Genomic DNA, 14,124 nt, shown 5'->3' with positions numbered 1-14,124 from the left:
ATGGTCTTGGAACTGTCTCTTATTGTAGCACCAATTTTATGCATTACTGACAACTATTTTCTTTGATTATCTTTTTATTGCTTGCTCTCTGGGAACTACTCTCTACAGGAGATCCCTGACGACATGGGATCAAAAGGCCTGAGTAAGTGATCAAAATACTCCCAAGTTAATTTTTAACCTCCATCTACAGATCTACCTTTTTCAGATACATTTTGAGATTCATGGTAGTGCCTTTCTGGCATGAGGAGGTATATGATTTAGATTGCTTTTAGACTTTTCATGTTAATGTGCTTGGGATTTTTACTTCTATAATACATACTTTTTGTTTTTCTAATGCTCCATTTTTCATATGTCATTTGAAAAACTGCTCATAACTACATTTTCCTTTTGTAATTTTCACAGTGATTACTTCTGCTAGGTTCTTTTTTTTTAATAAAAGACTTTTAAGCTTTTGAAAAGAATACTACCTGCCCTCATTAGAATGTAGAAAATAATCTTCCTTGCAGTTTTATATCCGCCTGGTTTTTCTGTTAAAACAAGTTAAAATCACTTTGTTTCTGTGTTAGAAGAGCATTGCTATAATGTGAGACTATAAAATACAATGGATCTTTATAGAGAAGAATGTGGACCTCAAGTTGAAGTAGCAGTCTATGGGGGGGGGGGGGGGGCAGGAGCTTACAACTGTGTTTTTGGTTTTTTTTTTTTAATGTTTATTTACTTTTGAGAGAGAGAGAGAGATAGAGCATGAGCAGGGGAGGAGCAGAGGGAGAGAGGGAGACACAGAATCTGAAGCAGGCTCCAGGCTCTGAGCTGTCAGCACAGAGCCTGATGTGGGGCTCGAACTCACGAACCGTGAGATCATGACCCAAGCTGAAGTCAGATGCTTAACTGACTGAGCCACCCAGGTGCCCCACATCTGTTTTTAAAGGAGATTGTAAATTATGAAAAGAATTACAAGAAATATTATCCTTTATTTTTCCTTTAACCAAGACGTCGGTGTTTTTGGTTTTTGTTGTGTTGTTCTTATTTAATTTTCTAACTAGTATTTAATTTTCATATAAAACTTAGTAGAGAGTCTGATATATAGGAGTCATTCAGTAAATATCGGAGCCAATGGATGAAACAAGGCATTTTTTAGCAAACAAAATTTTAAATTTAGGTGTTCTCAAATTGATTAAATATGAACGTTTACCAAATATTACTAAGTTATTTTAGGTGACAGTGACTCATAGAGGTAATATTTTGAGCTAAAGTTTCCTAGATAGTTCTTTCAATTTGGATTATTAAGCATTTTTTGTGCTCGCTTCGGCAGCACATATACTAAAATTGGATTATTAAGCATTTTGAAGACTTATTTCTTTGTAACTCATTGTTCATTAAGGATATAACCAACATCTTTTAACTTTCTAAGATCTACATTAATAAACATTATATTTCGTAGAAGGTTTTTTCCCTGATTTATGCTAACTTTATACTGCAATCTTAATCTGAAGTGAAAGTACTCAACTTTTATTTCAACCTTAACGATTAAAGGTTTGTATTAGATTGAAGGCAGTATGCTTTATGTGTAATTATTTCTATACAGACACAGTATGTTATTTTTGCATGTGCCTTTGTAGGATTTGTCAAGAGCCACAAATTTACTATCGCTAGTGGCACCCTTTTTAAATCTTTTACCTTTGGAGAATATAATCAGTAAAAATCTTTAAAACTGGAAAGTATTTCCATAGATTGTTAATGCTATAGAATTTGAGAATGATATATTTTAGAGATGGTATGAATCAGCATAAGGGTCCACAGATTTTTTAACATCTGTTGAATCATCAGAGACCTGTGGAAAACTCCTTGAAAAGGAACTAAATGAAGAATTTGTTTCCCATATTGAAACTGTTATGATGGATGATAATTACACCTTCACCACATCTTATTTCCATCTCTCATTTTGATGTTTGGGACTTGAGAAGAGAAATAAATGAAAAACAGTAACTGATTATGAGACAATGTCATTTCTAAAAGGGTTTAATTTTCCGGATGGCAACTTAAGATTCCCTTGAATAATAGGTTTTGTGCTTCATTTCACAGAAACTAAAATAATTTATTCATCTGGTAACTTGATGAGCAAATCTAGAAGATTTTATTTGGAAAAAACTGAGGGAGACAGGAAAATACGAGTAAAATTCTAAACCTCAATATGATGGCAGTTACCACATGAAATAGATGACTAGCAGTTAACAAGGTCCCCATTATTACACAACAGAAAATTCTGGGAAAAGCGTGGTTAGGGACGTTATTTGTAGCCTCAGTAATCTGTATTCTAAAGTTCCGAATACAGGAAATAAACTTAAGCAAAATCCTGTGAGGTTTTAGTATGAAGAAATAAATGTGACCTCTATAGGTATTCAGGACTTGTTGGAATAGGACTCATGAAGGGACTGAGAACAAAAAGCATAAATTATTTCAGAGAAACAAACCCATTGAAGAAATGTGGAATAACACTGAATATCAAGAAAGATGTACATCTACATGTAATTTTACATAACCTGTGAAAAATAATGTATTTAATTGAAGAAGAAAAAGAAAAAAGTGATAACCTAGAATACTTTTCATAGACATGAACTTCAAATGATTTTACAAAGAAGACAATCAAATTATTGATTTGCCCTGTTGAGAGTACAGGAAACAATGAGAGAATTTACCTTTCTAATCCTAATTTTGACTAACAGAACTAAGTAGAATATGATGGAAGTCTGAGAGAATGCAAGTAAATCATCATAGCTTGTGAAAAGCTAGAAATAGAAATGTGTGCAGCTTGTATGCTTTAAGAAGGCAACTTTGGAAAAGGTCAGAAAGAAAAAAGTAAGATTCCTTTAACAGATACTAAAAGGAAATAAGTTCAGGAGGGGCTGTATAAGGTGCTCAGAAGTGAAATCATGATGCAGTTTCAGACAAGGTTTGTACCTTTTAAATGAAGGTCAATTTTTATAGCTTTCCATTTTGTAGAACGCCTCAAAAACTCAGGCACATGGGAAAGAGATACATAATGGGAAGCCTTTCTTCTCATCTCAAAGACTCATTTCAGCAAAGTTGTGCAGAGCTCTTAGATGCCAAAACCAGAATTACTTTTATTTGTGTAAAGAATAAGTGTAAGAATGGGAGTATTGCTTGAGATGGATGATGTGTAGTAGTTAGAGCAAAGAGAAAAGACATATATGATACATTCTCGGGAAGAGATGTCTGATTAGAAAGGTGAGACTGGATTTAGAGAGATTTGAAATGGCTGTGGTCATCAAACATCAAAATCAAAATTAAAACTTGAAGAAGAATATATTTATACCATGTATGGCAAAGGGATATCTTTGCACTACACATTTCTGACAGATCACTAAGAAATAGATTCTCTCTTCATTAGGTAACTAAACAAGGGATGTGAGAAGAATGCTAAAACAATAACAAGTGAAATAAGCATCCAAAATGACAGTTTTTACCCATCTTCTTGACAGACATTTCTTTTAAAGAAAAACCCAGTGGTAGAGTTCCGGGGAATGAGTACATTCAATATGTTATAATTATGTGTATTTGAAAAAGCATATCTTTTGACCTACTAATTCCTCTTCAAGGAATTTATCCTAAAGATGTAATCAGAGATGGTAATAAAGGTTTATACATCAGGATCTTTATTTTAATTTTATTCAGAAACTACAGTCAAAAAATTTTTGAAACCATCCTAAAATGTCTTACATTTGGGAAGTGGTTAATGAAGTATGATTGTCTATACTTTGTAATATTGTATAGCCATTGAAAATCATATTAAAACATATGACATGGGGAAATGTTCATAATGTGAATGAAAAAAGTAAAATGTGAAACTACATATATCATCTCAGGTTTTTTTTAGTGTTTATGTATTTTTGAGAGAAAGAGATCGCAAGCAAGGAAGGGATGGGGGGGGCGGGGCGGACAGAGGATCCAAAGTAAGCTTCGTGCTGACAGCAGAGATCCCAATGCAGGGCTCAGACTCACTAACCATGAGATCATAACCTGAACTGAAGTCATACACTTAACCAACTGAGCCACTGGGGCACCCCTATTGTCTCAAATTTGTAAATAAACATATATTTAGGGCTATTTGGAATAGTGTTGCTTTGAACAATATTGTAGATGTCTGTTGGTCAACACATATATATCTTTCTGATGGGGAAATACCTGGGAAAGGAATTGGTAGGTCATAGATACATACATCTGTTCAGCTTTGGTAGGTACTGCAAGTAGTTTTCCATAGTGGCTGTACCAATTTTGCCACCCCCAGTAGTGTATGAGTTCTAGTTGCTACATATCTTCTGTGTGTTTGGCATATCTTTTTTTTTCATTTTAGCCATTCTGATGTATGGTAGGGATATCCATTGTGGCTTATTTTGCATTTCCTTGATAAGTAATAAACTTGGACACCTTTTCATATGTTTATTGGATATTTGAGTACCTTTTTGTGATGAAGTTCCTTTAAAAATACAATTTTTAGGGGCACCTGGGTGGCTCAGTCAGTTAAGCATCTGATTCAGCTCAGGTCATAAACTTGCGGCTTGTGCGTCGGGCTCTGTGCTGACAACTCAGAGCCCAGAGCCTGCTTCAGATTCTTTGTCTACCTCTCTTTCTGTTCCTCCCCTACTTGCACTCTGTCTCTCTCTGTCTCTCTGTCTCTCTCTCTCTCAAAAATAAATAAAGACTAAAAAAAAAAAAAAAAAAAAAATATATATATATATATATGCTAGTTTTAGTTATCAGGAAGAAAGCATTTTACCTTTCTTTTTTTTTTTTTTTTTTTTTTTAAATTTTTTTTTAACATTTTTTATTTTATTTTTGAGACAGGGAGAGACAGAGCATGAATAGGGGAGGGGCAGAGAGAGAGGGAGACACAGAATCCGAAACAGGCTCCAGGCTCTGAGCTGTCAGCACAGAGCCCGACGCGGGGCTCGAACTCACGGACCGCGAGATCATGACCTGAGCCGAAGTCGGACGCTTAACCGACTGAGCCACCCAGGCGCCCCTTTACCTTTCTAATAAATTCTCAAGCAGTGATGATGGTGCTATTCCACGAGCCATGCTTTGAACAGCAAAATTTTATTGTAGAGTTACATAAAAGGATACTTGAAAGAACTTGAAGAATTTCATTGCCTAACGACTATTGGTAATCTTAGAGAATTTGAGATGAGTAGGAGAATTCCCCAGAAAAGACAGAAAATAGATACGTAGTAACTTTAACTTTTTGCTATATAACATGTCAAATATATTCAATAATAGAAGAATAGTAAAATTAACCCTGTAAGTATTCATTTACCCAACTTCTATAATTGTCAGACTCATGTTTAATTTTGTTTCTTCTTTACTCCTACTTACTATCTTTCACTCACTCCATTGCAGTAACTAATGTTTCTTTCTTTTACGTATTAGAGATTGTAGAGTGTAATACCAATTCTAATATAAATTTAAGATTTTTTTAATGTGTCATTCCTACTCTGGGAATGAATTTAAGGAAATAGGACAAGAGGTAAAAATAATTGTTGATGGAAAACAGCTTAAAGCAAACTAAAATGTCTAAGTAATAAGTAGTAAGGTAAATTAGGATTTATCAGTTCAATAGAATGTTATACAATTTAAAATGATTGTTTTGAAGTACATGTGGTAACAAGAAAAGAAAATTTTTTTAATATAATTTATTGTCAAATTGGCTAACATACAGCGTGTAAAGTGTGCTCTTGGTTTTGGGGGTAGATTCCCATGGTTCATCGCTTACATACGACACCCAATGCTCATTCCAACAAGTGCCCTACTCAGTGCCCATCACCCATTTTCCCCTCTCCCCTCCCCCCACTCTCTGGTCAACCCTCAGTTTGTTCTCTGTATTTAAGAGTCTCTTACAGTTTGCCTCCCTCCCTCACTGTTTGTAACTATTTTTTCCCCTTCCTTTCTCCCATGGTCTTCTGTTAAGTTTCTCAAGATCCACATATGAGTGAAAACATATGATATCTCTTTCTCTGGCTGACTCATTTCACTCAGCATAACACCTTCCAGTTTGATCCACTTTGCTGCAGATGGCATGATTTCATTCTTTCTCATTGCCAAGTAGTAGTCCACTGTATATATAAACCACATCATCTTTATCCATTCATCAGTTGATGGTCATTTAGGGTCTTTCCATAATTTGGTTATTGTTGAAAGCGCTGCTGTAGACATTGGGGTACATGTGCCCCTGTGAATCAGCAGTCCTGTATCCTTTGAATAAATTTCTAGTAGTGCTCTTGCTGGGTCATAGGGTAGTTCTATGTTTAATTTTTTGAGGAACCTCCACACTGCTTTCCAGAGCAGCTGCACCAGTTTGCATTCCCACCAACAGTGCAAGAGGGTTCCCATTTCTCCACATACTTGCCAGCATCTATCGTTTCCTGAGTTGTTAATTTTAGCCACTCTGACTGGTGTGAGGTGGTATCTCAGTGTGGTTTTGACTTGTATTACAAGAGAAGGAATTTTTAAATATAAACTTTTAAAAAACATTTTACATATGCTTGTCATATATTATTTGATTTTACTTATAATTTTTAATGTCCTGCTGTATTTAAAATATATATAATAAGAAGGAAGTTATGTCCTTGTACCTGAAACTAACACAACATTGTATGTCAACTGTACTGCAATTATAAAAGGAAGGAAGAAAATTATACCTTGTCTTTGCAGGTTAGAATAACAGACGTAATTTTCAATGTGACAGTAGTTCAAGAACTGTTATCTTATTTTAAGTCTTAAATTCTACCATTCTCTGAACTTTTCAGTAGTGCCTCTTGATTTTACGTGGTATGATACAGCAGATATTTCTCTTCCAGCTCTTTTCTTATCCTTTAAAAATGTTTTCCCGTGCTTCACATAAGAAATTTAGATTTCCCTCTCTCCTGTGGAAAATTTTGTTTTTTAATTTTATAAATAAAATTACTTTTTTTTAATTCATGGGAGATACTTACTGAGAGAACATTCAAAATTACATTTGCATGGGAAGAGTGCCTGGTGTTTACTGAACAATCAAGTTATGAAATGAGGTCACTCTCAAGGAGAGGCCAGGCAATTTGCGAGTAGGTGTATTTGCTTTATCTTTTGATTGCAAAGCAGCCATTGTCAGTTTTATCAAAACCGCATTTCTCAGAAACACTAGTCTATTTTAAAATACAAGCCTACTTTCTAGAATTCCCTTCCATTTGACTTTTTTTTGAGGCATCTGAATCTATGACATCTAAAATGCTTTATATGATCTCAAAAACATGGATTTTCATTTCTCTACAGGAACAAGAAAGAAGCTGAACTAAAAGCAAGATCATTTCTTTTTTAAGACATTCCTTCATTAAAATGGCCATCTGTTTGGTCAAATACAACTTTTCTCTTTTTGGGTTCTGTGTCTACATTTGGACTAGGATCACTTTGCCCTCTTTGTCATATTCTACTTGATATTTGTCATAGATTTTGTTTGTAATCTGTGTTGTACAAAAATGGAGCATTTTCCTTAATTACAGGGTTTTTTTTCCTTCCTAATTCATACTTATTTGAAAAAAACAAAATTTTCAAGGAAAATCAAAAATGACTTTTAAAAATGGAGTATGTGATTTATATCGCAATATTTTGTAATGTCATCTTGTGTTTATCTTGATAATTTGCTTTTTTTAAACTCATGACACTTTTCTTTATTTTTTCCATTGTCCTGCAATTTCAGAGCATATAACTTCTAATGCCAGCGATAGTGAAAGTAGTTACCGTAAGTGTTTTAAGTTACTTGTTCTTTTGTAATCACAAGTAATACATACCCTTTGGGAGTTTTTGCCTTAGTGATGTGTTCTAAAAACAAAATCAGATGCGTAATACTTTAAAATCAGGGAGAGCCAAGTAGAAGTCTGTACTTCAGAAATAAAGTCCTATATGTACAACAGATAATTTCCAAAAATTTATAAAATTCTAAAATCCTTTTTACAAACAGTACTATTTGTATGCACAGTACACTTCTATGTATGTATCTTTTACAAGAAAAAAATCTGGTTAAATGAGGGATAAACTTGTATTTTGCCATTTTCTTTAGTAATTTTGTTTTTAATATGAGCATTAAAATGTTTTTAAGTAATGCTAAATTTTTGTTAGCTTTATATCCTTTTTTATTCTTTGTCACCAGTTCTGGGTTAACTGTTCTGGGTTAAGTTATTATTTATTACCAGCATCTGGTGAACATACACGATGAAGGAAAATTTTTCAACAGTTGCTCAAACAATAATACTGATTTCTTTCTGGTGTACTGTGTTACATTCTTGGTATCATATTGCTAAGTGAACTATGCAAGCATGTGAAGTTTTTTTTAACAGATTTGGGCATGGGAGTAACAGGGGGAGTGCATGAATTTATCAGTTGTGGTACCGTAAAAATTAAAATTGCTTTTCTAACTTTTTTTTTTTACTGCTGTCTAATGTGAAAGTAATCTTGATTACAGATGAGTATGGCTGCTCAAAAGGTCCATCCTGTTAATATCAGTCTCTGATATTTTTTCATGTTGACAATATATACTTTTAACCCTCATTCATTTCATTGGTTGTTATTTTTTGCATAATAGTTACATAACAATTTTCTTTTTTTTGGTATGGGAATGTGATTTCTTATTAGTGTTTTATTAATGTGTAATCAGAACTCACCATAGAGCAGTTGAGTAGCTTTCTAGTCTAAAAAGAGGTAATGAAAGTATATACTGTCTGTCTCACCATTTGCATGAATTGTTAGGTGTGGAATATTCAAGTTGCATGTTTTTGCTAATATATAAACCATGTTTTACAGTACTTTAAAAAGCAGCTTGTAAGTATGTATTTTATACATTATGATAATAAATAAAACAGTGAAATACACTTTTAAAGCAGTGAAATATACTTTTAAAGCCAGTATATGAATTTAAAAGCTCTACAGCTGCATACATGTAATATAAACCAGTGACAAATTTAATGAAAAGGTTGCTATAGAATCTTGATAATCAAGGGGAATATCCTCAAATATATTATACAACATTGATTGTTTTTATTGAACTGCTTGAAGTAACAGTCCTTCCTAGTTTGTTTTCTATACGTGTGTGTGTGTGTGTGTGTGTGTGTGTGTGTGTGTGTATGTTAAGAATCCCAGGAATTTTTAACTCTCTCTTTAGTTCATTTTGCTGAGTGAAGATATAATTTGTAGACTTTTTTTTATTGAGGATATTCTTAAGCTCTAAGCCTTTAATCTTAAAGGATTTAACTTCTGAATTCAAATCAAAGCAAAATATATTTTCTGTCTATGTGATTCATAGTTAGAAGGGAAGGATTTAGTTTTAGTTAAAGCTTTTTTTTTTAATTGGCTTTATTAAGCAATTCATGAATTGAGCAGCATCCCATCTAGTAGTAGAAGGGAGTACCCTTATCTAAAGCTTTTTTAAACTCATTTTTTTGTTTTAATATTGTTTTTCCTTTTTTTTTTTTTTTTTTTTAATTATAGCATGGGAGAGGGGCAGGGAGACAAAGGGAGGGCATCTTAAGCATCTCCACACAGAGCGTGGAGCCAGACATGGAGCTTGATCCCACAACCCCAGGATTATGACCTGATCCAAAATCAAGAGTTGGGACACTCAACCAGCTGAGCCACACAGGCACCGCTAAACTCACTTTAAATGTTATATATATATTATTTTTTCACTTTTTTAATGTTTATTTCTGAGAGAGAGAGAGAGAGAGAGAGAGAGAGAGACAAGCATGAGTGGGGGAGGGGCAGAAAGAAGGAGGCACAGAATCAGAAGCAGGCTCCAGGCTTCGAGCTTTCAGCACAGAGCCTGACGCAGGGCTCGAACCCAAAAACCGCAAGATTATGACCTGAGCCAAAGTCAGATGCTTAACTGACTGAGCCACCCAGGTGCCCCATAAATGTTATATTTTTAATTGAATAAATGAATTATTAGAACAATTAGTGAATTTTTTTTACCAGTAAAATACTGACTATAGTTTTACCTTTATATTAAATTTTTTATTATAATCATAATTATAAAAAAATAAATATATCCTGTTAAATATTGTATCTGGTGGGACCAAAAGAACAACATATTCTTAATAGCAGTAAATTGCATAAATATGCATATATGTAGAACTGTTCTTTAAAAAGTTAATCTTTAAGAGACTTAATAGCTCTCAGCTTCTGAATAAAAATTAATATCACATGCTTGACATCACAAATAAGATTTTAAATAGATCTAATGATAGTTTAAAACACAGAATAACAGAAAAGTAGTTGTTAAATAGCACATTTATATTTTGTTTTTACATTTATCAAACTTATGACTTTATAATTTGCCACTTTTTTTTTTTTTTTTTTTTTTTTACTAAATCTTGCCGGAAATAATTCACAAAGTACATCTTTGCTGTTTTCTCAGGAAAGTGCCAGTAATTTATATGTTATGTATGACGAATTAAATTAGCATTAGTTATCTTAATAGATTTTCTCATCTGTATTTCAACTTTCTAATAGGTGGTCAAGAAGAATATGTCTTATCTTATGAGCCAGTGAATCAACAAGAAGGTTTGTGAAGTCTGTTGATTTATAATCTAATAGAAAAATATACTTCTTACTTTGGAAAATAGGCTAACTTACACCTCAAAATAATGTTTATTAGAATTTTGCTATATTTTTTCTATAAATATAGAAATTTGCTATATGTATCTTGTGAAGTGTGGTTTAGTTTACAGTGTTAGAATTTAGTCATTTTGTATTAGCTGTTTTATATTGCTATTTTATTTTCTTTTTATTTATTTATTTTTTATTATTTTTTTTTAATTTTTTTTTTTTAACGTTTATTTATTTTTGAGACAGAGAGAGACAGAGCATGAACGGGGGAGGAGCAGAGAGAGAGGGAGACACAGAATCGGAAGCAGGCTCCAGGCTCTGGGCCATCAGCCCAGAGCCCTATGTGGGGCTCGAACTCACGGACCGTGAGATCGTGACCTAAGTTGAAGTCGGATGCTTAACCGACTGAGCCACCCAGGCGCCCCGCTATTTTATTTTCTAAGCAGCTTCTTTCCAGTGTTTATGATAGGGTCACTGTCCTTCAGTGACCCTTGTTCAAAATTTTGTAAACATCTTTGATCTTTCTCTGTTTTCATCTCCCTTGTCCAGTCAGTTTCTAGGTCCTATTTATCCTTCTCTCATTATCTTCCTTATTTATAACCTTCTTTTCATCCCTCCTACCATAATTCTGATCCTATCAATCTCCCTGCTTTTAGCATAATCCTTTACAATCCAGTGTAAGGTATAATCCACTTCTACTAAATCATCTTTCTAGATCACTCCTGTAATTATATCACTTCTTACACCGAGTTTCTTTTTTGCCCTTCTTTGATCTGCTTCCTAACAATTCCTACTTCAGAAAGGATCAGTAAACACTAAACTGGTGTTTTCTCATTTGTAATGAGATGATACTAGCATTGTAGAGAAACACTATCTGCTAAATTCTGAATTTAACTTGGTTGAATTGCCAAGTTTATGACTTCTAATGGGAGATTAACTTAAGTTTAAGATCTGAAAAGTGTATAAACTAGCAAGTTAAGCATCATTGATGGAGAAAGAAAAAAATATTCTTTATAACATTTAAAGATATTTTTATTCTCTGGTGAAATACATTGATGTTTGTTGAGTGTTTATTCCTTTTAACATGCAGTTTATCTTTACAGTTAATTATACTCGACCAGTGATCATATTGGGACCTATGAAAGACAGGATAAATGATGACTTGATCTCTGAATTTCCTGACAAATTTGGATCATGTGTTCCTCGTAAGTAAGCCACATAAATATTCTTAATTATTGTTCTTAACATTTTGTCACCATGTGTCGTAAAAGCAAACATTACCGTTTTTAATGGTTTATACTAAGTTATCAGTTATTCCTCCATATTGTCCCTTTTTAAGTTTCAATTAATCGCTGTTGTGTTAAACTTAACAAAACATTATTTAAGAGAAAATGGATTTGTTATGTTTGTTAATACTAAACCCTTCAAGTTATTTTCTTTTAAAGATACAACTAGACCAAAACGAGACTATGAGGTAGATGGAAGAGATTATCATTTTGTGACTTCAAGAGAGCAGATGGAAAAAGATATCCAGGAGCATAAATTTATTGAAGCTGGCCAGTATAATAACCATCTGTATGGAACAAGTGTCCAGTCTGTGCGGGAAGTAGCAGAAAAGGTAAGCACCATGGGCACCTGGCTGGCTCAGTCGGTAAAGCAGGTGACTCTTGATCTCAGGGTTATAAGTTCAAGCCCTATGTTAGATGTAGAGATTACTTAAAAATAAAAACTTAAAAAAAAAACGTACCAGAGCAATTCGAGAATATAGTTTCTAATCAGATGTGCCTTTGACAGTATAAAAGAATGATGGGATAGAAACTTCTAATTCATATTTTTGAAAAAGTATAGGCTAAATATTGTAGCATTGATCATTTTAATATTATGAATTCAACTAAATACTTAATTTTAGTTGACTTAGAAAAATACATAAAGTAGGTAAGGAAGATCAACAAAGAAAATGAGGACAGAAATGGTAACATGAATCTAAGAAGGGAGGTTGTTCTTATAAGGTCCTATACATTTGCTATACATAGACCTTGTATTTGGCAATAGCTTTCCAAATGTCTAGCATAATTAAAGAACTAAGACTAGCAATGTTCATTAATAACAATGAACCAGATGTTTAAGTATAGTTGTTCTTGTACTAAGACGAAATAAAAATTTCTCCCGAATAGTCATATTTAATTAACAACAGTGTAAAAAATGCTCAGCAGCTCTGTAACAGCAACAGATTTTCTGAAAGCATCCTTCAGATGATGATGTAGTCTGATGATATATTAACATTGAGTTAAAGCAGTTTTATGGTAAAGCCAAAACAGTGTATTCCAGACAAACTGCTATGCTCAAATTACTATTTGGACCTAGAAAGTAAACATCAATAAATTATTTTATACCTTTAAAATTATTGGTTTAAGACTCGGTAATGGAATACCTGTTAAACATAAAGCAGTAATTCAGCATCTCAGTTTTCCATCTGTAAATACTACTCTTTTTTATAAGAGGCTTGGTTAACTCTGATTAGTTTTTAAAATTTTTTAAATGGAAATGTCCAGTGATGCCAAGAATTTGGGAAAATAGAAATCTTAGATATTTTTAGTGGGTTATAAATTAATAGAACTTCTTTTGAGAAGAGTTTGGCAATACCTAAATAAATGCTTGTACCCTGTGACTCAAAAATATACTTCTTGGTATCTAAGTAGAAATTTACTTATGATGATTATGTATAAGAATGTTCATAGCTCTTTATAATAGTGAAAAATTGCAATCAACAAAGGGAAATGGTGAGGTGCCTGGGTGGCTCACTAGGTTAAGCGTCTGACTTTGACTCAGGTCATGATCTCACAGTCTATGAGTTTAAGCTCCGTGTTGGGCTTTGTGCTGACAGCTCAGAGCCTGAAGCCTACTTCAGATTCTGTGTCTCCCCCTCTCTCTGCCCCTCCCTGCTTGTTCTCGCTCTCTCTCTCAAAAATAAATAAGCATAAAAAAATTTTTTAATAATTAAAAAAAAGGAAAATGGATAGTTAACTTATTTATGCAGTGGGATACAACAGCTAGAGTGAATAAACTAGAATATTCACTAGTGAGGTGTAACTACATTAATAAATCTCAAAATATAATGATGACTGTGAAGTTGCAAAGAAGACATACAGTATGATACTATCTACATAAATTTTAAAATAACATGAAACAGCCTGTATGGTTTTTGGATACATACTTAGTAAACATAAAAACATGGATGGGAATCATACACACGTATTTCAGGAATATACATAAGCCACTATTCACTGGTTTTCCTTTGGGAGGAAAGGGAAGAAAATTATAGCTTTAGCTTTATTCATGATGTTATATTTCTTCTAAATTCTTTAAAAATGTAAAAAACCACATCCTCACCCTAACTGAAAGATAATGTCCAAACTTCAAATTACTGACAAATGGAAAAGTAAGCACCAAGTCACAGCAAGCTATTTCTTGTGCAAG

The 14,124-nt window shown here is 33.3% G+C and overlaps 1 protein-coding gene across 24 annotated transcripts in view; it reads left to right on the top strand.

The window, feature by feature from the left end:
- DLG1 (discs large MAGUK scaffold protein 1) overlaps positions 1 to 14,124 on the top strand; it is a 272,956-nt gene that overhangs the window by 234,245 nt on the left and 24,587 nt on the right. For 10 of the 24 annotated variants that reach the window (XM_060639586.3, XM_060639587.3, XM_060639595.3 and 7 more), the window contains 5 exons: positions 7,748 to 7,789; positions 8,495 to 8,530; positions 10,552 to 10,602; positions 11,751 to 11,852; positions 12,093 to 12,265. In XM_060639586.3, coding sequence (XP_060495569.1) covers positions 7,748 to 7,789; positions 8,495 to 8,530; positions 10,552 to 10,602; positions 11,751 to 11,852; positions 12,093 to 12,265 — 404 coding nt within the window. Of the gene's footprint in view, positions 1 to 108; positions 143 to 7,747; positions 7,790 to 8,494; positions 8,531 to 10,551; positions 10,603 to 11,750; positions 11,853 to 12,092; positions 12,266 to 14,124 lie in introns of all 24 variants that reach the window. The other 14 variants (XM_060639599.3, XM_060639593.3, XM_060639604.3 and 11 more) reach the window with 5 other exon arrangements.

The sequence above is a fragment of the Panthera onca genome, chromosome C2 (genome assembly GCF_046562875.1).
Source record: "Panthera onca isolate mPanOnc1 chromosome C2, mPanOnc1 haplotype 2, whole genome shotgun sequence".
NCBI lineage: Eukaryota > Metazoa > Chordata > Mammalia > Carnivora > Felidae > Panthera > Panthera onca.
This window is presented reverse-complemented; position numbering and strand designations above follow the sequence as displayed.